We start from the raw sequence: 18,394 nt of genomic DNA on the forward strand, positions 1-18,394 counted from the left end.
CCCCTCTTATCACCTCATCCACCCCCTCTTATTATAACTTCACGTCTCTCTCTTACTCTTCAATGCTCGCTGCCCTCTAATGTGTGTGTGTGGGGGGGGGGGGGGGGAGGGGGGGGGGGGGGTAGGAGTTGCGTGTGTGTATCAACGCCACGAACAACTCGATCAACGCCTTGGGCGATGCCATTATCTCCGTTAATGGGGATAAATTTCAAATTTTATTAAATTATCGAAGTAACAATGAAGTACGGTGAGCAAATAAAGAAGGCATCACCCCTCTTCTCTAATTAGGTTACAATTTGAAATGAGTGTGACTACTCCGTGTGTTTTACTCCTGTAGGCCACGGTTTTCATCGTGTAGCGGTCTTTAACGGTTCAAGAATGAACGGACCGGTCGACCGGTCCTTGCGGTCTTCATTTCCCAAGGACCGTAGGACCGTGGTCCTTAAGCTTGCCAAGGACCGCCCCGCATTAGGTTTTACCTTGCGACACATTAAGGTCATATCATAAAGGAAGAAAATGGGATAGTAAAAAGTTCTAAAATTGCAATTATAAAGCACCCAAGAAAATGTAAGACAAAGACGAATTGGTTCAAATAAGAAACAGATGTAGATTTCAAGAGCACACTATCAAAGTACTTAAGTTTGAGATCACCTGAAAGTCTCATCCAGACACAAGCACAGGTCCCCACTAAAAGGGACACACTCAAATGTTTACAAATTATATATAACATGTAAACAAAACATAAAACAGTGCATAACAGAAAGATGATTTACAAGACAAAAAAAGATATCATCTCCTTCTAACTATACATTTGACTGTTTCCCTCCCAGCTGGGATATCCGGCCAGGGCCAGGACGAAACCAAGTAATCCCATTCCAAGACAAAGACAGAAAGCATGTTGGAAAACAGATGTAGGAGGATAGAAGACACCTAAGTGCCTCCCTGCCCACTATGGGAGGTCAGGAATCCCACCCAGATGATTCGATTGGTCTTAATACCTAATTACAGTATCCAGTCAACTATATATCAAATTGATTCAGGCAATTATAATAGGTCTTACCAATAATCCTATAAAATCGTAATCTTATTATTGTCTGGATATGAAGACAATGTCTAAATCACGAATTCGCGCATCTAAATGGGAACGGCTGTCTGTGGCAAGTGTTTATCTCTCACACTAATAATAATAATGGATTTTCATTTGTCAAGTCTGAGTAGGTATAATATTTCTTAGTCAAGTGGAATGAAATTGAAAATTAACACATTTCCTACACTGGCCGGACAAAAAATGACCACGATGGTGAAAGAGAATCGTTTCTGAGCAATTTTACATAGGGATAAATATCTGATATCGTTATATATGACACTCTGTTTCAGGTATTAACTTCGGTATACTGTCGGGTAACTTCTGCGGTGCATGATACCGATAATCAGAAGGTCTGAGATTCGATCCCCAGTAAAGAAGGCTGAATATTTTTCTTTCTCATTTGTCTGGTACATCTTTTCATATCTTTATCTTTTCACTTTCATATATTCGAGAAAGAGACAGCAGCACCGAACATATTTGGCATTTTCAATTTAAAAAAAAGAGGTGTACTCTTCAATTGAAAAACATCAGCCATCCATGGTTGAGGAAGATTCTATTTTTTTCTTTTCTTTTTGTTGTTGTTTTGTTTTTTGTTTTTTTGTTGTTGTTTTTTTTTTTCACGCCTTCACTGATTTTTAAAAAAAGATTAGTGGATGACTTGACAGTTTCCCATGATGATGGAAGGTAAAAAAAAATCGAGTCACATTAATGCATTTCATTAAAGACGTTAAAGTCTTTGTGAAGGGAAGTTATTATTCCTTTTTTTAAATGTTTTAAAATAAAAATAGAAAAAAAAGAAAAGAAGAAGAGATTGAAAATTTCAATGGAAAACATTTGACACAATGGGTATTATGTCGGTATGAACTAGTTGAAGAAAATATAATTTATTGTCTAAATTGGGGGAGGATGAGGGAGAGGGTTGGGGTCTTTAAGTAGTTTCAGACTTTATAACTCATTCTCCTCCCTTTGATCTTTCTAAAATTTCCCAACTCTCATATTCAATCAAATGAACAGCGTCAGGTTTATTCCACCATAATACCAGATTGAGACGATTAGTAACTCATGTGTGGTCTAAGAGCGATAACTAATATAATATATTCTCTCCTCTGTGACGTAGATTGGAGTGGTCTCAAACCTATGGTCACGTACCCTAGAACGTGGACCTGGACTGGGTTGAGATGATTTCACGTGCAGGGAGTTCGTGTCTCGTGTTGGTAGAGGGTAGACATGCCTGGTGATGGAGACCGCTATGTCCCTGAAGGTGATCGATTATTTTATATTTAGAGTCGTGAAATGGCATCCCTTTCTGTTCAACTGTTTGTAAGTCGCATACGTGTTAATTGGTTTATATAATAACCAACACGCTAATCCTATGTGTTTACCTTTACGTTTCCATGCTCTCTCTCTCTCTCTCTCTCTCTCTCTCTCTCTCTCTCTCTCTCTCTCTCTCTCTCTCTCTCTCTCTCTCTCTCTCTCTCTCCCTCTCTCTCTCTCTCTCTCTCTCTCTCTCTCCCTCTTCCTCTATCTTGACTCACTACAATGTGATATATTGAGCATTAACCCACCCCCCCCCCCCCGCCCCAAATATTAGAACCTATCATGCTACGGCACGCCTCTCCGATGGATCAAGGCCTTGTCGCGGTCAGAGGGCTTGCGGGCCTAAATGATCGTCAAGTGAGGGGCCAGACTAACCTTGATCTGCAACAAAGCCTTGGGAAGGAGGATAAAGCAAGTCAACCATCTTGTCGGAACTCTACAGAGCCCAAGTTGTGGGTTGGGGGGGGGGGGGGTGTGCAGGGTGACGACACAATAGAAATTTATAGATAAACACCAGCCATGCGCCCAACCTTGACTTGGGTAGGTGGAGCTCATAAGCCTTGGATGGTAGTTCACCTTGGAGAAGGTCACTATGAATAAAAACCAAACGGGTAAATTGGACTCATTAGCTTGAGGAGAGCAGCCAATCTAAGAGTGAACTTCAAAAATAATCCTGTCCCTCCAAGTCTGGGGGTTGGAGGTAGGGCCAACAACCCACTCCTTAAAAAATAAAAGTTACATAAATCGACAGTAGAATGCTCAAGACTATGTCAGGAGCAGAAATGGAGAGCAGGATAGTGGACTGAGGGCAGTGCAGAAAAATGGATCATTCTCAGTCCAGACCTCTGCATTCATGATGGAAAATGACCAAACCCGAAGATATCTCCAGATCTTCTCACACCAAAACATACCTCTCTACGGAATGTACGAAGACTGTACCAGACAGGGAAGTTACATCAAGCTGCGAAAGTGATGATGGATGGGTTAAAAATAGATATGATTGCAATTTGTGAATGTCGCTGGACAGGACAAGGGAAAAGAAGCTTAAATTCAAAACATAAAATCCTTTATTCAGGTAGAGAGGACAACCAACACCTAAACGGGGTTGCCCTCGCCATTTCTAAAAAGATAAAACCGTCACTCATAGAATGGGAGCCAAAAGGGGAGAGATTACTAAAAGCAAGATTTTATTCTAAGTGCACAAATCTCACTGTAATTTATGCTACGCTCCACAAAAAGATAAGACTCAAGATGAAAAAGACGAATTCTAGGAAATGCTTGATCTGTACGTAAGCCAGACGCCAAAACATGATGTCCTGCTAGTGCTTGGACGTTACCAAATGGAAACACACAAAAAAATACTGTAGATATTAATAGAAAATGGAGAACATCTCTTCTTCTTGATGTTAGAACAAGACGAAGTGCAGATATTGGAAATGAGCATCAACTCTTGATTTGTAAGTTGAAACAAAATTGAGAGCGCAAAGAAAGGACCCTCTAGAGCAAAGAAGTTCGACGTCAGTAATAAAAAATCAGGATGTTGCAGAGACCTTCAAACTTGAACTGAGAAACAGATTTGAGATTCTTATGAATCAAGAGGAAGAAATAATTCTAGGAAATTTTAACCAGGAAATAATTGAAACAACCACAGAAATTAAAATGGCAATACACTCCCTAAACAACGGGAAAGCTGGAGGAGAAGATCAAATAACTGCAGAAATGCTCAAAGCCGATGACAAATTCACCCCGGAATTGCTTAAAAGAATATTTGAAGAATGCTGAGAAAATGTTAGCTGAATAGAGCACAGGTCTTATTGTAAAACTTCCTAAAAAGGGTAACCTTTCTGAATGCGGAAATTGGAGGGGAATAAGCTCTCAATCACAAGCAAAGCCTTTAGCAGGGTACTCCTAAACCGCGTGTATCCAAGCATAGAACCACAATTAAGAAAACAACAGGCAGGCTTTCAGAAAGGACAGTCTTGCTCCAACCATATATTCTCATTAAGGCAAATCATTGAACAGAGCAATGAATGGAACGCAATTTTATATGCAAATTTCTTAGAATCTGAAATAGCATTTGGCAGCATTCATCGTCAGGCACTATTGAACGTCATGAGACGCTATGGCCTGCCCCAAAATATTGTAAACATTGTAAAATACTATATACTGACTTCAAGGCAAAAGTAATTTGCAAACAAGGACTCTCAGAAAACTTTCAAATAGAGGTTGGTGTAAAACAGGGTTGTGTGTTATCCCCAATTTGCTTCCTATTGGCACTTGATTGGATGATGAAAGAATCGATGAAAGTGACCAAAACAGGAATCAGATGGACTTTTTCAGAGATGTTAGAAAATCTGGATTTTGCAGAAGCCATTGTCCTTCTCTTGTCACAAAAATTTCTGGACATGGAAACAAAAACACAGAAGATAGCCCGCAATGCCCTGAAAATAGGCTTAAAGATAAACATAGCCAAAACAAAAACAATAAGAATAAATGCAAAACAAAAAGAGAGATGAGATAGAAAACGTGGACGAATTTTGCTATCTTGGAGCTAAAATGTTTGAGGATGGGGACTCAGTAAAGGAAATAAATGAAAGGTTAAAAAAAAAAAGCCCGTAAAAAGGTTGGCGCCCTAAACAAACTTTGGAATACAAAGAAAATTTTGACAAAAACAAAGATGTGCATAATCAAGAGTAATGTGCAATCAGTTCTTTTATATGGAGCAGAATCTTGGATATCAACACACAAAAAACGTTCGTTGCAAATTAGATATTTTCCAAAACAAATGCCCACGACAAATCTTCCACATTTTTTGGCCCAACAAAATAACAACTTTAGATCTTCCACAAAAAGCTGACATGACCCCCATTTCTGAAACAATCAAATCAAGAAGACGGAGATGGATTGGTCATGTTTGTCGGATGTAGGAGGGAGCAATCCCGAAAACAGCGCTCAGATTGACACCGCATGGTAATCGCAATAGGGGAGGACAACTAGAGACTTGGAGATCAGTGGAAAGAGAAGTGACATCCTTCGGTTGGACCTGGGGTGAGGTTCGAAAACTGGCAGAAGACAGAAGTCACTGTTGCTCATTACTATCGACCGTATGTGTTTATGAATTAACGGGGGGAAAAAAAACAAGTAAGTAAAGTAAGTGTGTTACGCCACGCATTGTCCACATATCTTCTGTTAATGCAGTTATCTTGAACCCACAATAACCTAGTCGTAACAAAATAACATAGATAATCCAAGTTCTGATGCCAAGTTATTTTTTTTAAAGAAATGCTAAACAGTTTGCATTGTAATTACGCCAACAGAGAATAGAGATTTGCATGGTAATTACGCCAATAGAGATCACCCTCAATGGATCATCTACCTTGTCGTTGGTGGGGGTTGTCACAGAAAGATTGTTCACATTTATTTATTAAATTTTTATTTTAGTAAGAACTGAATTCATCTCACTCCAGTTATATTTCGGTAGGCTTAGAAAAACGTTAACTTAACCTTCTAATATAAGATCATCTTTCCTTTAATAGCCTTCCCTCGAATTAATTTCAAATTAGTGAATACTTTTCGTTCTACCTTCTGTCACGTAGCCACTTATTATAAACGCTGACCGATCTAATATTCTTCACTCACTTCTCTCTGTAATGTATGCCCGGACGGCCAGCCATTCCATCCCTTACATCCTTTCTTTTAAAAATATAACATTGTGGAGGACATTGTGCTTATTTGAGTCAATAAAAAAATGATACGGCGCACTACTGAAAGATTTGAAAATTAGAAATGTATTTTTACAGATAGATATACTATAATTTAGAGTCAGTTTGAAAGTTCGTTGAGTCAAACAGATATCATAAAATATGTACCGACGACACTAAGACTCTCAAATTCAACTAATTTTGACACTGTAAAAAGTTGTCAGTTTGCGTCATCTATTTATGACATCAAGTATTATTATTACTTCCGTTGTGTTGTTGATTTAGCGGTGAGCAGTGTTGTTATGTAGTAGTATGTTCTAATTGCGTGTATGTTTGTGTGTGTGTGTGTGTGCGTGTGTGTTTGTGTGTGTGTGTGTGTTGTGTGTGGTGTATACATGTGTGTTGGCCTTTTTCAGCAAATCGTGGCATTCATAGTGATATTATTCACTTGATCACATGAAGGTATTCGGGTTTACACAAATTTTAAACAAGTTTCACCGATTAACAACGTCTACTAATATTACTGCTGATATTACGGTCGTTTTTATGCCATCGATGTGATAATTATTGCCCTGGGAAATATAATTTAGTTAAACGTTGTCAGCAAACTGTCAATTGTATCTGTCTAGCTTCTAGCCCGAACAAACTTGATATTTTTTGCGTCTGCTTCAGATTATCATTTGACCTCACATAAGTTAGGTAAAGCGGAGATATTCCGAAAGCTCCTATATCCCCAGTATTCTTTCAATTTGTATTTTCACCCTTGATCTTTTGTCAGGCGATTATTTATTCAATTTGTCATCATATAGAAGCATTTTTAAAACTCTAGAACAAACCTTGATTGATTTGTGAAAGTTTAAAATTTCCTAATTTGACCATTGTTTTGATTCTCGGCCGCCATTTTAATTTGTGAAGTATTGAAAGGTAGTGCAAAGCAGTCCGAGGGGTTTTTTTCTATTAGGGTTAGTCATAATGCTAGGGTGTTTATTTTCCTATTAGGGTTAGTTAAAGGTACTCTAGGTTTTACTTTTTCTAGGGGTTAGTTGAGGGAATATTATTTAAGTTGTTTCCCTTTGAAGGAGCTTTCAGAAGGCCTCCCAAGTCAAGCGTGGTAAAGACTTGTGACTTATTGATATTGATATCTACTGACTGATAAACTAAAATCGTGCGAATAAAGCATGGCAGCGACAAGCACATCGATTAAAGTGTGCATCTAATCGTAATCAAGATAATCAAGAAAATGATTCAGGCAATATCGAATGAAAATAGTTCTTTCCCCGCGAAATTGCGGGCTTTTTACTAGTTATATATATATTTATTATTTTATTAATATTTATTATATTTATATATATATATATATATAATATATTATATTAAATTTATTTTATTTTTTGATTTTATATTTTGATTGAATTTATGAATTTACCACCATAAAGACCCCGGAGCTTTTGCCTTTACCAATTCAGCCATTGAAGGATCAAGGATCAAGCCTGAGCCCGCCGTTGGAGGAACAATACAACCCTTCTCGACTGGAAGTGGAATCTCACAAACCTACCCGTCTGATATTATATTGTCATAAGTTACGTAATACTTCATATTTCTATTTTAACTGCCATAATCATTATTCATCTCATTTAATTAAATTTCATCTTTCTTTTTATTTCATCTTAAACAAATCGTTAATTGTTCTTCATTTTAAAGTAACTAGTAAATTCTGGGGCCTTATTCGTCACATCTTTATTTTATGCATAGTCGAGTAGCTCTTTACTCATTTGAGACCATGACATTTTGGTGGGGACACATATAAAAAAATTGAATTTATTTAGTTACATATATCTATGTCAATCTAACTTTAAAGTTTAAATTGTAAAACTCTTAATTGCCCCACTTGATCATATTTTAATTTGTACTCCCTATTTACAGGATTACCTTAATTTTTTTTAATTTTGTTCATTTCTTCATTTACATGGAATAGCAATTTATCAATTCATTCTTTCATTTAAATTGAATAATATTTTACTCATTCATTCCTTCACTTATTCATTTATATAATCATTCATTCACATCTTCATTCACCTATTTATAAATTATTCATTCATTCATTCATACGTTTATTCCTCCATTCATTCGTTCATTCATACATTTATACATTCATTCATTCATCCATTCACTCGGTTATTCATTCATTCATTCATTCATTCATTCCTTGTCCACTTTGTTATTATATCACTCATTTCATTTTGTTGTTTGCCTCATTCATGAATTGTTTTCAATATGTTTACATTCCATAACGATTCATTCACCTATCATCCAATCACTCTCAGTGTTGTGAACACATTTTGTAACTATTGTAAAACTCACCGATATTTTATTGTTTTGTATTTCAGACATCACTGTTAAACACTCTTCAATGCCTATTTACAATTGTTGGACAACCATTGAACAAGAGAGAGGTCCCAGCCACGAACTGAGTTGGTAAATATATCCTTCATTATTCTCTTTTACATGAGTAACTATGGTAACTATAGACATTTGTTTTGTATAGTGATTTGTTTTAAATACAGTTTGACATATTACTGTTACCGAAAACCACTTATATTTTATGTTCTGAAAAGTGAGTCTTTTTTTTTTAAAGGAGCCTACTCGCCGTCATGTTATATTTAGTGATAGATAACTCGGGATTATTTTGCCATCCTATTATTGTTGTCACACTCTGGCATATTAGCGTCATTGCGAATAATTGTACACAAACTAACGACGAGTCACACACATTGGTGATAAACTTTTCGTAGTAACATAGTTTAGAGTACACGCGATTGACACATTGTTATCGACATGTCATAATAACTCCGCATTGTATTGACACATTGCTTTATAAGATATAACAATAAAAGGCATCAAATTCAACATACATAATAAGTTGAAATAAGAGAGAGACAGATTGCTAAAAAAAAAAAACAGTTCATTCCAGTAAGTGTAAATTAATAAAACAGTCAGTAACAGTATCCTGTCAATATATACATAAAATATCGTAACTAATTTATTGCAACATGGAAGCATATAAAAGATACTTAAGTCTCGCAAAGGACTTGGAAATACCACAGGAAAGAATATTTTCATGGTGCGAAGAGAATTTATTTTTTTTACTTTGATCTTCAAAAGATCAGGAACTCGAAGATATAGACACTTTCTGCTATCTCGGAAGTATAATTGACAAGGATGGAGGCACGGAAGCAGAAGTGAAAGCACGAATAGGAAAGGCACAGGCTGCATTCACATCTTTGAACAGAGTTTGGAGAACTTAAGATATCTCCCTTCGACTAAAGCTAAGACTTTTCAACTCAAACGTGAAGTCTGTCCTACTGTATGGATGTGAAACTTGGAACGCATCACAGGCATGTATAAGGAGGGTACCGATTTTCGTAAACAGGTGCATGCGTAAGCTACTCAGAATAAAATGGATGGATAGAATAAAAAATGAAGAAGTATGGAAAAGAACACAACAGAAACCAGTGGGAGAGGAAATAGGAAGAAGACGATGGAGGTGGATTAGACACACGCTTAGAAAGAAGGACTCCACTATAACAAAGAAAGTATTGGACTGGAAACCCTCAGGGCAGAAGATCAAGGGGACGGCCACGAGGAACATGGAGAAGATTTAAGAAGCTGATATACAGAGAAGTGGTAAGACCTGGAATGAGATTAAAAAGTTAGCTCAGGATAGAGAAGGATGGAAACTGTTTGTCTGTGGCCTATACCCTGACCCAGGGTAAAAAAGGCAATGATGAAAATGATGATGCGAAGAGAAAATAAAAGAAGAAAGAATGCGTAGCGAAGAAAATTAAGAAAGATTACGTAGAGAAGAAAAAGAACATGAAGAAAGAATACGCAGAGAAGAACGAGAAGAAAAAGCCCAAGAAAGGGAACTAAAAAGACAGATAGCTTTAGCAGAAGAAGAAACCAAAAGGACCCAAAATGATGCTGGAAATTGAAAAAACAAAAACCGGTCATGAGAGAAAACATAATAATGGTGACGAGTTACTCATGAAACTCCCGCGCATGCCTACCTACGATGAACGCTCAGACTGTCTAGAATCCTTCCTACACCGATTCGAAGTTCAGGCTAAAGGTTATGGTTGGCCAGAAAGCAAATGGGCCACAGCCTTGATTAACTGCTTGTCTGGAGAACCGCTAAAAGTTTTCTATACCTTAACAACTGAAGATGCCGATGACTATGGCAAAATTAAAGACGCTCTACTAAAAAGATTTAGATTAACGGAAGATGATTACCAGGCAAGGTTTCACACTGCAAAACCTGAAAGTGGAGAAGACTTTAATACATTCATAAACCGAATTACTCAATGTTTAAATCGATGGCTTGAGTTAGCAAACGAAAGACAAGACGACTTTGCAGGCCTTTATTATCTAACGCTGAAGAATCGAATCTTGCAACCCAGATTTAGTCGCATTCTTTAAAGAAAGAAAGCCAGAAAACTTGGACAAATTAAAAATCTACGCAGAAAACTTTAACAGCGCACATCCCTTGACACCCCTTGGCAGAACATTGAAGGAACCATACTACGCTGTCGCTACTCAGAGTCCATGTACACCTAAAGTTAAGTACTCAAATAGAATGAGCAGATCAATCACTCGGAACACGCAAGTGAAACAAGATGACCATGCCATAGTAACAAACCATGGAACAAACAGTTCAATAGAGACCATAGCCGATCCTACTAAAACAAAACAAGAAATAGCACTGACAATAATATCGAGTATAAGAAAACCAAAAAAACTATAATTAAATGTCAATATTGTGGAATGAAAGGCCACACAGCAGACACATGTTACAAAATCGTGGGATATCCAAAAGAAACTGCAAATGCATCACTCCACATCAGTGTAAATAATCAGACACAAGTAATGTCAGGAGAAAATATAAATGTGTATTGCGTGAAAGGTATGTCACTTTTAACACAAACCCACAAATCAGGATCGCTATTTTTTGTGAAGGCAAAGCTAATGGAACTGATAGCAAAATATTGAGAGACACAGGATGCAATAAAGTAGGAATACAGTGGCACAGTCGAAACCTTTAAAACAGCTAATGTGTACATGTAAACCCCATACTATACAGGAATAGTAGAATGCTGTATACTTTCCAACCCCGTCGCTGATGTTATTGTTGGCAATATAAAAGGTCTTACAGAAAACCCAACAGATGTGACAGGATGGTCATTAACTCAAGAAATAGCTTGTCTAGCAGAAACAAGAAATATGACTAAGACAACAGAGAAGCCAATGACTATTTCTCTTGAACCACAACGATTTGACAGGAACACGTTCATTGAAGTACAGAAAAATTACCCGACTTTAACATCATATTTCAATATCGCAAACAAAGGGACGAAATCAAAAGTTGAATACATTATTGAAAAAGATATTCTGTTCAGATTAAATAGAAAAAGAAACAAAATGGCTAAACAGTTGGTCACGCCGAGTATTTATAGAAACAAAATCCTTGGAATAGCGCATGATTCAATAACTTCTGGACATCTTGGGAGTTCTTCCACATTGAAGAGAATATCCGAGAATTTCACATGGCCTGGAATTACTAAAGACGTCCGAGAATATGTGAAATCATGTGGCACATGCCAAAGAAGAGTCGCAAAAGGCAGAATACCGAGATTGCCATTAGAGATATCCCCAGTTATTGAAAAAGTTTTTCAAAAAGTTGCAATTGACATTATAGGCCCTTTAACAAAATCAGATAGAAACCATATGCACATACTAACACTAGTCGATTACGCAACCAGGTGGCCAGAAGTGATAGCACTGAAATCAACTACATCGGAGCACATAGCTGAAGCATTGATGACAATTTTTTACTAGAATAGGCATACCAAATGAGATATTGTTGGACAATGGACCCCAATTTACATCATATATGATGCATGAAACCATGAAACTCATGGGGATCCACCACTCATTCACTACTCCCTACCACTCCCAAGCAAATGGTCTTTGTGAGAGATTCAATAGCATTCTGAAGAACGTGTTAAGAAAAGTGTCAGCAGAAAAACCAGATGATTGGGACAGATATTTACCAGCAATCCTATTTGCATATAGAGAAATACCCCAAGAATAGACAGGCTACTCCCCATTTGAGTTGATGTATGGACGATCACCTCGCGGCCCAATCAACGTAGTAGCTGATAATTGTAAAGGGAATGAGGACGAAAGTAAAGAAATGCTGTTTGCTTACGAATATGTGAGAAACCTGAAAGACAGAATAGAGGACACGTGTAAACTAGCACAGGAAAGCAGAGAAATACAAAGAATACTCTGATCGCAAAAGCAAATCAAGAAAATTTGAGATTGATGACAAAGTATTAATACTCTTACCCGATGACTGACTCGAGTAAACTTTTAACCACATGGAAAGGACCTTTTGAAGTATTAGCGGTACGATCTGGTGTTAATTACGAGATTCAAATTAACAACACAACATAGACATTCCATGCAAATATGCTATAAAAATATTTCGATAGAGACATAGTATCACAACCAATATTTAGCCATGTTGAAGCTACAATCATCCTAATCATCGAAATACACAGCGATGATGTTGAACTACAACACACCCCACAACACGGTAACTCAAAAAATAGTACAATTGATGATGTCACAATCAATCCTCAACTAAACGAATGTAAGAAACGAGAAATCACGTCATTATTAGAAAAGTACCCGTCAGTCTTTACAGACACACCTGGACATACAAGCATTAGGGGTACACGACATAAAGTTAACCACATCTACCCCTATCAACGTGAAAAACTATCCTATTCCATTTCACGCATGAGAGCAAGTTGAAAATGAAGTTGATATGCTAGATATAGGAATAGTTAGATATTCTTCAAGCCCATATTCATCACCAATAGTAGTAGTGAAAAAGAAAGACTGATCGATAAGGCTATGTATCGACTTTCGCAAATTAAACGAAGCCATGGTGTTTGATGCAGAAATAATACCAAATCAAGAGAATTTATTTGCTACCTTATCTCAAGCAAAATACATGACAAAATGTGATCTTTCTAAGGGATATTGGCAAATTCCACTGAAAGAATCATGTAAGAAATACACAGCATTTCAATCACCATTAGGTTTGTTAGAATTTAACTATATGCCTTTTGGATTATCGACAGCAATTAGCGATGATAGGAATGGCAAAACAGCAGGAATAGATGGCATATATCCCGATATGGTGATGCATCTGGGTCCTGGGGCACGGGCCTGGCTGGCAGAGGCAATGTCTGACGGAAAAGGAAAGCATCCACAAGTGTGGAAGGCCGCTAAGATAGGTGCCATCCAGAAGCCAGGGAAACCAGCGAATGAGGCCAACAGTTACAGACCCATATCACTTGGACTGCCTGTACAAACTTTTGGAGCGTGTACTACTGAACCAATGGGAGCCGTCCTAGACGAGCAGGCAGGCTTCAGGAAAGGCAGGTGCACCATGGAGCAGGTCATTGCCCCTGCAGAGCATATTGAAGCAGGGTACAAAAGGAGTTAGCAAACTGGTGCTGTATTTATAGACCTATCAGCAGCATATAATACAGTCTGGTGCGAAGGGTTAATGCTCAAACTTGCAAAAATCATAAGTGCAAAAAGACCTTGGAAGTTATTCTCTTTAATCTTAGGGGAAAGACAACTCCACATCACCCTGGGAGACACCACGAGCAAATTCAGGAAAGTGGAGAATGGGGTCCCTCTGAGATCTATTCTGGCACTAAGTAATCTTGAAGGAATTGCTCAGAACATTGAGAAATGCAACAGTCTTCTAAGGGAGCTGGCTGGATAAACTTGGGGTGCTAGTCAAGAACTCCTGAGGATGTCCATCCTGGCACTATGCTATTCCGCACTGCGGTGTATTGCGCTCCCATGTGGGGTAGAAGCAAAAACGTTGAGAAGGTAGGTGTAATTGAACGGTGCATTAGGACGAAGCTTCCTGGCAGGTTTGTGATGGTACACGATTGCGGAGATCAGTTTGCATCCTGGATCGATGATCTTAACATAGTTGTGTGAGAACCGTTAGAAGCTGCTATCAATAGAGATGAAAAAACATTTGGGTGTGATACAAACCTAAAAATCTGAAAATTATCCTTTCCAAATTAATCCCCATTTAGCTGAGTGAATGACGAGGGTGGATGGCAAAACATTATTTTACTTCACATCCGGATGATGAGAAATCATATAGTTCATGACCATTAAATCCATGAATCTTATATGCGAAATTACATTTTAATACTAGAACACCACAATTATAGAGTACAACATTGCATTTGGAGTACACCTTTAACATTGCATTTGGAGTACACCTTTGGCCCAGTGCTTTTTGCCATATAGACCAACAAATATGGATGAACATCGACTCACATATCACATAATATATGCAGACATTTGGATATCAGAAAAATGATAAATGTAAATATATGAAAACTGCACCACATACGAGATTTCATCAAACAAACTTAAGCTAAGTGGATTTATTCAAAGGTAGCTCAAAGCATAAATCCAAATCAGAAATATTGCCATTACCCCATAGAAAATACCATTATTTCTCTAATAGATTAAGCTAAAAATCTTAGAGTTGTCTTGGATAATGCTTTCTTGATGGATATTTACATCAGTCAGATCAGAGCGTGTATTGTTTCCAGTTCTAAAACTATCAGTACTAACCGACCTTATATATACTGAACTATGTAAAGTTTGAGAATTTACTTTCATCAAAGAAATCACAAACAGAAAAGCATAGACGGATGCTGACTGAAGTTTGTAAAATGGATCGAAATACGTGTAAAGGATCGAATTTAAAGGTTTGATGAGCAAGCAATGTTTTGGGCGATAAAAATTCTTCACCAACAGTAAATAGAAAATAATCTTATAGCAGAATACGAATTATAAAGAAGAAAAAAAAGTATCATATCTTGTCATCAAACCCATGGAGAAACTATTTTGAATATCAGGATCTATTTAGCTGAACCATTTAAAGTTTAATACTAGCGAAACCGAAAAGAAAGAACTACAAGGACGAAATGAAGAGCATCTTAAAAATGCTTTAAGAATTTTGACAATCTAAGTAAGCTCCATAACAACCCAAGTGGAATCGTCTCTGCAGGTTATTAATGTAGACTATAAAAATGGATCGTGAACAGAAGAATGAAAAATAAAAGTACCACTGACCTTGGGTCATCAAAGAACTGGTGTTGTGTGGCGTTGCCATGATGGACATCCCAGTCCAGGATCAGGATTCTGTCAGGGTCAGAGCATCAACACCAGCAAGGGAGATAAATGGGATAAAAGAAGGAAAACAGTATTGAACATCAACATTCTTTATTGAGCCAAATAAACAACATGATTACAAATACCGTAATGTCAAGGTAATCAAGGTTACTGCTGATTTTATTTGTACCACAGCATCTCTATGTGTATATGGAGCAAGAAACGAATCCCTGCACCGATGCACTGCATTGCTTTTGATGCCTGGATAATGTTCATCTTCAAATAAAGCATGAAGACTAAGTCCTCCAACGGAACTTTACATTTTACATTACTTCCTCAAACAGATAATTATAATCATTATGATTGCTTTGATTATTTAGATTGGGTTTTTTTCTTTTTTTCTTGCCTTTTAATCTTGTTTATTCCAGCAAGAAATGTCTCATAGTATGATCGTCATTAACTTCTTTAAACAACCATTTGCTGACACTGTCTTGACAAGGCCTTGACCTCTCAAATCATATTCTCAGTCACAGCACTGCTGCTTAGTTCTCCCCTGCAGTCTACCTTAAAAAAAACTATCATGACTGGTCGTATCCCGCTCACCTTTTGACGTTGTATTTCTTCTGGGCAAGCTTGACAGCTATGGCAACATTGTTGAAGAAACAAAAGCCCATGGCCCTGTCACACTCAGCATGATGACCTGGGGGTCTGTGGAAATTCAGTTGTAAATTCAAATATCCCTTTCCTGTATAAATATCAGCTCAAAACAGAATCAAAAGATATTAATGAATGAAGCATTCTCTCTCACAAAACTAAGTAGTCCTTCTGTGCCATGAGGCACATGGAGGGAAAGTTTATCCCCGTTTCTATAGCGTGAAATGGACAAATTGCTTGCTACCTTCAGGATAAGATGCTAGTCTATCGCAAAGTACTTTCCACCAGTCCGTAGAGACACCCAGCTACCCATTCACTGCTGGGTGGGTCAGAAAAAAAATCTCAACTTCACCGGGATCAAACTTTGTCACTTTGCGTGTGAAGTGAGTGCTCTGCCAGTTGAGTTATTGGAATCCCCATAAAAACTAATTGTTTATGAAAAATGAATTTAAATTGGGTGATCAAAACGCTTAATCAAATTTTAGTGACCTTCAGTGCAAGAAACATTGTCATTATTTTTTTTTAACTTCATAAGCGAGTAAAACAACCTCTTTACAAAATTTTTGCCCCTATTAATTATTACATTTACACAAATATGAAAATCTGAAAATCAAATGATTTTCCCAATTTCTTATTTCCTTTTCATTTCTATTTTTTTCCATTAAGGAAGAATTTACCATACTTGAAATAGATATGAGTTCAGCTTTCGACACCATATGTAGAAACAAGTTGTTATCAATCCTTGACTCGTTTTTGGACAAAGATCACGTGAAGCTCATAAAATACCTATTATCAAATTACAATTTGAATCTGGCAGAGAATTAACAACAATATCAACTTCACTTGGATCCCGTGAAGGAGACAGCTTGAGTCCAATTCTATTCACAATATAGGTACCTCGAGTCGGCCATGAAAGAGCTAAGACCAAAATTACCACCAACAAAGAAGATCACACGTGAATTGATATAAGCAGATGATGCAGACCTAATCTTTGAATCAGAACATCAAGCGAAAATATACTTGCTAATAATATCAACTACCCTAGAAGCATGGAATCTAAAAGTAAATCAATCCAAAACAGAATATACAAAAATCAACAGAAATTTAAATGAATGGAAAAGTGTACGTAAACTAGGCAATTTGATCAACGAAAACGAAGACATCAGAAAACGAAAGCAGCTGGCCACCAATGCATTCAACCTATTCCAAAATTCATGGAACATAAATAACATAATCAGTGAGAATAAACAAATACAGATTAACGAGGCACTGATTATTCCGATATTGACATATAATTCTGGAACCTGGAGCCTCACAAAAAGAACTTAGAAAGTCTCGATTCATACCACTGCAAACAAGTACGTTGGGTAATCAGAAACTATTGGCCAGAGACAGTTACAAATACTGATCTCTATGAAGGAACCAGGGTCCAACGCCTCAGTACAATAATAAAGGAACAGCGGTAGATGGTATTTTGTCACATCTTACATCAAGAAGATAACATCCCAGCCCAAACTGCAATGACAGAATATTTCCTTCATGGCAACAAATATGTAGAGAGACCACCAACATCAATAGTAACTACCCTGAACCAGGATCTCTCTACATATCAGAAAATTCTGGATTCAGATGAGGCCCAATTAATCCCTGAAGAACAAAGAAAAACTTCAGTGCCCCCCGTACTAAAGTCACAAGACCTTGACAGCCTCAAAACTCTGGCCCAGGACCGTGACCAATGGAAACAATTAACAACTTGGATGGAGAGAGCAGCTACACTCATCGAGGTTTAAAAAATATGTGACTGAATCAGACTGCAAGGCTTACTACTAATACTACTACTACTACTACTACTACTACTACTACTACTACTACTACTACTACTACTACTACTACTACTACTACTACTATCATTTCTGTTAAGCACACTGTGCACTTAGTAAATAGAGTCATAATGATGCATTTATTTGTTACAGATACATTGAACAAAAATATGAAATATGAACTGAAACTAAAATATGATCTTGACCCTATGAATAACCCTCATCGTAAATAGAACAAAGTAGTTCAAATATGGTCAAAGTGAAAATTATTGTTTGCTGCGTGACACTTGATAGTTAAGAGAGAAGGAGTTTTTCATTTTGGTCTGGACATTTGAGGTAATACATATATCCTATTTTGATTTGCGTTGATGTCGTTCTGGGGGTGCTTTTGTTAGGGTCAGTAGGCTTAGTATGAATAATACGGTAGAAAGCTTTGTTGCATTTCATAGAAGAGGACAGAAAGACAAACTGACCAATCTGCTGATGATAAAAACATCCACAAATGTTCATTATGTACTATAAAATTAATA

General features: G+C 37.2%; 1 protein-coding gene across 4 annotated transcripts in view; it reads right to left on the reverse strand.

The window, feature by feature from the left end:
- Positions 1–18,394, reverse strand: part of LOC144975032 (protein deacetylase HDAC6-like) — a 331,648-nt gene that overhangs the window by 275,841 nt on the left and 37,413 nt on the right. For all 4 annotated transcript variants that reach the window (XM_078918681.1, XM_078918683.1, XM_078918680.1 and 1 more), the window contains 2 exons: positions 15,994–16,098; positions 15,352–15,420 (listed from right to left, as the gene is read on the reverse strand). In XM_078918681.1, the coding sequence (XP_078774807.1) occupies positions 15,352–15,420; positions 15,994–16,098 (174 nt within the window). The remainder of the gene's footprint in view (positions 1–15,351; positions 15,421–15,993; positions 16,099–18,394) is intronic.

The sequence above is a fragment of the Berghia stephanieae genome, chromosome 6 (genome assembly GCF_034508935.2).
Source record: "Berghia stephanieae isolate SIO BIC M18660-M18661 chromosome 6, UCSD_Bste_1.3, whole genome shotgun sequence".
Taxonomy (NCBI): domain Eukaryota; kingdom Metazoa; phylum Mollusca; class Gastropoda; order Nudibranchia; family Aeolidiidae; genus Berghia; species Berghia stephanieae.